General features: G+C 45.9%; 1 protein-coding gene across 6 annotated transcripts in view; it reads left to right on the top strand.

The window, feature by feature from the left end:
* The first annotated feature begins 2,283 nt into the window (after positions 1-2,283).
* The window catches only part of LOC119295160 (homeobox-leucine zipper protein ROC6-like), a 6,400-nt gene continuing 2,214 nt past the window's right edge, over positions 2,284-6,469 (top strand). For 3 of the 6 annotated variants that reach the window (XM_037573505.1, XM_037573506.1, XM_037573503.1), the window contains exons 1-5: positions 4,066-4,373; positions 4,995-5,218; positions 5,290-5,407; positions 5,609-6,229; positions 6,323-6,415. In XM_037573505.1, the coding sequence (XP_037429402.1) occupies positions 4,206-4,373; positions 4,995-5,218; positions 5,290-5,407; positions 5,609-6,229; positions 6,323-6,415 (1,224 nt within the window). In that variant the 5' untranslated portion in view covers positions 4,066-4,205. Of the gene's footprint in view, positions 2,366-3,131; positions 4,374-4,994; positions 5,219-5,289; positions 5,408-5,608; positions 6,230-6,322; positions 6,416-6,469 lie in introns of those variants that run through there. The other 3 variants (XM_037573509.1, XM_037573508.1, XM_037573504.1) reach the window with 3 other exon arrangements.

Here is a 6,469-nt window from a genome sequence, read left to right as displayed (position 1 = left end):
CCTGGTAGCCGTAATACGAAAATGAAATATATTGTATGTTTGACATGAAGTGTCAATTTTATTACTAAATGAATTAAAAATAATAGGCCTACTTATTTGGTTTTTCTATTGCATGCGGTTATCGAGACAACCCCGTGGGCGATGACCTCAGACAACCTTCACAGTTTCTAGAAAGTAGGCGTGTTGGATCAATGAATAATCACACATGACTTCCTCTGGACAATTGTTTGCATTAGGCTACCTTGCACAAACATTTCCACATAAAAAGTGTGTGTGATGGGCAACCTATGCCATACAATTTCTTCTAGGTACCATGTGTGATGCATTCAGTAACACAAATGATGAAATTATAAGTACCGCCTGTGATGGCAACGCTATCACAGACGATGTGGTGCGGAAAATTGTGTGTGATGTACGTATGAACAGAAACATTTGTCTGGGATTCACTATGTGGGATGCTAAGAATATCTCACATGATTTGACCCGTATAATTGTTTGCGATGGCTTGCACGATTGCACACGAGCTCTTTTTGCCATGCGTGTGTGACCGAAGGAACTATTGCCGGTGATTTCTGGGTCATGTGGGATGGACTTCCCCTATCACACACATAGGCAAAGCGATGGTTTAAAACTTCGTCGCGGAAAGGGGGTAAAAACCATTTGTATAGAACCTTCCTGCATTGGTGAATCTTTACTGGAAATTCACATGACTCACAACACCAGGCTTTCTTCCATGTCCTCAAGAATGTGATGGAATTGATCACAAGTCATGAAAATGAAAATGTTCAACAGGAGATGAAAAATGATGGAAATCTTAAAGTAGAAATCTTTCGTCAAATAAATACTAAAGAATCAACTTCTAAACTTCAGTTAACAACAAGAAGTGATCATAATAACCAAACTACACCAATTGCACATGGATTTTGTTAATGGCGACGAGTTTTGGGATGATGTTCTATTGAGGATCATGTGTGGATGACAATGCTCCCAATATTGGACTGTTGTTGGTGATGATGAAGGCATTGATTCCCTGGAGGTGCCAAAATTAGCAAAATCACCCCTCTGAGAGAGAAACTAAGGTGCTCTAGAGGTGTCCACCGCCTCATAAAATCATGGGAAAACTATGGTGTGCCCTTAGAGGAAGAATAGGTACTTCACTTAGAAGGAGATGCAAATGGGATATTGGTGGCCCTCATGCAGCCACGAAAGTTTCTTAAGGAGAGGATCACCTGACTTTGCCGTGTACCCCCGGCCTCCCCTAGGGGTGGCCCTCTGCCTCCTTGATCCTTTGATGTATATGTTTGCATAGTATTTTTTGGGTTTCCTCTATGAAAATGCACTTTTCCTCTTAAAATTCTCCTACCTATGTTTGTCTACAATTACAAAGGAGTAGAGTTAAAAAGTAGAAACCATGGATAACTATGTATAGTATAAGAGCAATTTATCTTATGCAATAGTGATGCAAAAATGCATGTATCATCGCCTTGACTGATAAGAGCAGCTAGGAGGTAGATGTGGAGCTAGGTTTACATAATCAGGGGAGGGGCCACGACCGAACAAGGGTTATACTTGTGTTAAAACTACTTATTCTCTATTTTGACCATATCACTAGTAATGCAACTTTCAGTCCTACAACTATGACTCCTAATGTCCCATATAAATTTCTAGCATTGGGTCAGGCCAGTCTGTTTTTTGATCTGAAATTTAAAGACCGCCTCGACCTAAATTGTCTTTCAGACTGCACAACGAGGCATGGACCCAACCTGACTCGACCAGGGTTTTTGGGTCGGACTAGGGCCAGGTTGCGTATGTTGTGACACTTCTGTTTAACAAGAATATGGTTGCCAAGCTATTACCCGAATCTTCAATATTCTTGCCTTTGGTTATAATTATAGATTTTCTATAAAAATAATAAATTAAGGGGCATTGATTTTGATTTCTAGGAAATCAAAAATAATGAAACAAAATAACTATATAGATATACATAGAAATATAGTAAAATTTTGAAGAAGGCATCAATGCATAGATCGATATCCACATTATATTTGGTAGAAATATTAAATTTATATTAATTTAGAATATTTTCCCCGATACGAATCGATTTAGTCTACATTATGCTTAGGGAGTCATTAATGGACAACCTATCATACCGCCCTTCTAGAATCTCACGAGGTTACGTTACCACAATGGATGAAACGGATTTGGACAGTATAGACATTTCCGTCAGTCGGATGGCCTTTAAATACCGACGGTCCTGGTTGATCTGCACCACGAGACGTCGAGGTTGCATTCGTATCGCCATATAGCTATAATGTTTTCATCTAATGTTGCGCTCGCAAGCAAGGAGGAGAACTGCCCGTCAAAGGTATTTCCTACGAAATAGATCATTTAGCATTGTATTTACCTATTCTAATTTAATTTTTAGATCTACAATGTCTAAAGTTGAGCGTGGGTTCTTTGACACAATTGGTATTGAATTGCTTTGTTGTGGAGACGATATTGCATTTACCTACCTCCCCTAAGCAAGCTTTAAGATCTTAGATTTGTTTATTTGCTATTGGTAGTGTTATGGTTGATTCTATAGATCTGATTGTGTTGTTGTGTCCAAAATAATAAAGGCAGTCAGATAAAGTTATTATCGTTTAATTGAAGTCGTTTCTCCGTAGGATCAAACATCACTTGGTTTCCCATATTAGTTGAAGATCTTGTTAGATTTCAGTATCTAATAGAGTAGATCAGAGTTTTTTTAGTTCACATATAAATCAACTTCTCTCCGAGTAATAGGTTTTGGCTTTGCTTACTTTAGAGGGTCAGTGCTGCTCTGGTTTTCATCCAATGGATGTTTAATGAGATGTGTGTTTTCTTCTATAAGCTTTTGAGGCAATATATGAGTTATTGGTTTCTCTCCTTCGACCCAGCCCATATAGTATCCTCTGTAGCCACATTTTATTAACAAAACAAAATACAATGGGTCCTCGAAGTTAGTTTTGTGTAGTAATATGATAGTTGAGCTATTTTTTTCATTCCATTTGTAAACTTTCCACTATTGTCAGTTCCTTGCCAGTTGGGATTTCAGTAAATTCTAGAGCTATGGCATAACTTCTTTAGAACCGTCTCTCCCGAGTCCCGACCCCCGTGCCGCCTAGCTTTGGCGACACGGGGGTAGAAACCCTAGCGCCGCCATAGTCCTCACCCCCTCCCCCACCTGTCTCGCCGCCGCCAGAGGGCGCCCGCCGGCGAAGCCCGGGCCGGCCCCGAGGAAGGCGGTGGCGGGGCGCTATCCCTGGCCAGTCTGGCGCGTTGAGAGGGGCTGCATCACAGCGCGTCCATGGAGATCCGCCGGCGCTTGCTGGAGCCTGGGATCTGTGGTTTGCGCGCCCAGATCCGTGCATTTCGCGTCCGTGGCTGCGCGGTGGAGGCGCCTGGCCGCGTGCTCGTCCAACGCCTGGTGCGCGCGCCCTTGGCTGCGCGTCGATGGGGTTGGGCATGGTCACTGCTGCGGGGATGCCCAGGGGCGGCGCAGACGTGCGCGTCGTCGTCGCAGGGTGATGCTGGGGGACGCGGGCTCCCCTAGCTGGTGGCCTCTGGCCTGAGCGGCCAGATCTGACGGGCCATGTCGGTCAGATCTGGCGCTATGGCGGCCGGAGGTGGCTCGGCCGGCGACTGACGCCAAGCGGACTGTGGTAGCCCCCTGTCGGGATGGTGGTCTGGGGTGGCGTGGTCTGGGCTGTGCCTTCGGGACGCTCTAGGCTTGTGTAGCCAGCAGTGCTCCTGCTAGTTTTGTGCGGTGCAGCAAGTGGCGCCTGCTGCTCCGGTTTGGTGGTGGTGTGTTTGGCGAAGTCATCGCAGCATAGGTGCTCGGTTTCCCTGACGGAAGTCATGCTCGACTCTGGTTTGAGCTGATGGCAAATGACGCCTTCGGGTGTGATTTCCCTTGTTGGAGGTGCCATCAAGGGGGTCCGACACCTCTCCCTGCTCCGTGTTCTTGTCTCCTGGTGAAAACCGTGTGCAATGGTGGCGTCTTTGCCGTCATTACTTTGTTGGAAGCATTGCCTTGGAGTCAAGTCTGGTGTTGGAAGCATCTGCTTGGTGGTGGTGTGGTGGATCTGGAGCGGGCAGCGTCTTGGTGAGCATGGAGCATTGGTGGTGAGTCCGTTTGGAGTGGATCATCGGTCGACGGTGAGAGGAGCAGGAGCACCCTTTGTATGCAAGTAGCGCCAGACGAGCTATGTCAGCTAGCCTCGTGGGATCAGAGCGGCATATGTCTCGCTCTTTCGGATGTATCGTTCCTCTCCGGTGTCCTCGATGTTTGCGGATATGCTCGTAGCAGCCGGTACAATACGACGGTTGTCGGTGTGCTCTTTGGTAACAGCGTAGGCGCTCGAGTGCCCGCCCGGGTGTGTTGTGGGGTTTTGAATTTCCGGCGTTTTTGTTTATGTTGTGGTGCTTTAGTCCTAGTTTATCTAGGCGCTGCTTTGGTTTTAGCCCGGTTTCCCTCAATTAACCGAGCAGCCCTATTTTCATTTCTTTTTTTTAGCACTCGCCTTTATGCGGTGCATTCCTCCTTTGGGGTTGTTCTTGTAATACCTTCTTCTGATCAACGAATTTGGCAGCTTGCCAACATTAAAAAAAAACAATTAATGTTAACAAACTAGTACCAAAATACTTAACCTTTTTTTAATGTTTAATTCTATATACATGCTGTTTGTGAGTAGTCAATTATAATGGAACTGAACTTTATTTTTAAGCATAGTAGAATTATTTGGGGAGTTTATGCAATAAAACTACACACTTACTGTAGACGTAACTGTTAATCATGTGCAGTTTTCCTTCATATTCCCTCTTTAGATTCTGTTTTAGACTTTTAAAAACATAACGTCAATAGTTTCATGAAACCTTAACGTATTAAAGGATTTTATTTTACTACTATTTACTTCTTGTAGCTATTGATCCGTGCGTCGTAATGTTTTTGACATGCTATTTGTTTTAAGCAGGTCGCCATGGTTGGAGAGTGGCAACCACAAAACGGCCAAGTGCATGATGAGATCGACCTCAGCATCCCAGTCGATGACAAAGACTTGATCTGGAGCAACACGGGCACGATGGATGATGATGAAGATGTTGCTACCGCGGATGAAGGTATTACTGATGCCGGGAGTGCTAGTCACATGAGGAAGAGGGGCAGGCATGCAAACCGCCAAATTCAGGAACTTGAAGCGTATGTATAAACACGCACTTAATATATATATCCAAAAACAACTTGAGCCAATCCACTCTTGTGATGTGCAGTATGTTCCAGCAATGTCCCCACCCCGATGAGAATCTACGTATCGCCCTCAGCAAGAAGGTGTGCATGGATCCTCTTCGGGTCAAGTTCTGGTTCCAGAATCGACGCAATGCAAAGAAGGTACGGACCAGTCTTAATTTTCGATTGATGTTTACCACGAGATTTGATCAAGTACTAATACGTTTTATTAAACGAGAAATCATGTATGCTTGTTTTGACATATTTTTATTATGATGAACTTGTTTTGCCATGTTACTGTTACTAGTTGGACTATATTCCTTAGGTTTAGCACCTCAATCATCATCAAATAACTAAATGCAGAACCAGAATGAGCGTCAACAGAACATGGTGCTCCGGACGGAGAACATTATGCTAGAAGAAGAGAATCGAGCCATGAAGGCCGCAATACTGAAGAAGACCTGCCCCACATGCAAAGGCCCGATGGTGTTCTTTAGGCCGCTGACCCCGGAGCTGCGGCGCCTACACATGGAGAACGCGAGGCTTAAGGCCGAACTCCTCCACAGGACGGCCTACCTCCACGGTGTCTCTGCTGGAACTGCAGGCTCGTCACGGATTCTCTGCGATCTCAACGTCGACCCCGTCATGCCGCTTCCGCTACGCCAGGACGATCTCATGGCGGACACCATGGGTCACTGTGCTCCCGGCGGCTGCGCATCCGCCGCCGGCGGCCCGGAGCACGCCGCGCTTGAGAGGCACGTCCTCGCTGCACTCCGCGAGCTCATGATGCTGATGAAGCAGGGCGAGCCAATGTGGCAGCCGGCAGCCCTGGGCGGCGAGGTGCTCGACCACCAGCTGTATCGTGCGACCACGCTCCCAGGCTTACTCGAGCTTCCCCCGCCGGGGTTCACGGCGAATGGCACTCGGGACACTGGCTTGATTATGTGCACTGGAGCCGACCTTGTCCGCATCTTCATGGACGAGGTAACACACATACTACCCTATATCTCATCCCGTAATTTCTGTTTTACATATGACTTCTCCCTGTGTGTGTTTTGACTTTTGAGCTGTTGGCAGAACTGTTGGTCTGAGACGTTCCCCGATATCGTGGCAAGTGTTTCCGCCGACAACATCGGCCACGGTTGTATCTGCCAAGGGGGAGTGATACTGGTAAGTTCCGCTGCAAAATACATAGCTCTCATACTAGTAGTTTTTTTTTTTTTT

Source organism: Triticum dicoccoides, chromosome 4B (assembly GCF_002162155.2).
Source record: "Triticum dicoccoides isolate Atlit2015 ecotype Zavitan chromosome 4B, WEW_v2.0, whole genome shotgun sequence".
NCBI lineage: Eukaryota > Viridiplantae > Streptophyta > Magnoliopsida > Poales > Poaceae > Triticum > Triticum dicoccoides.
This window is presented reverse-complemented; position numbering and strand designations above follow the sequence as displayed.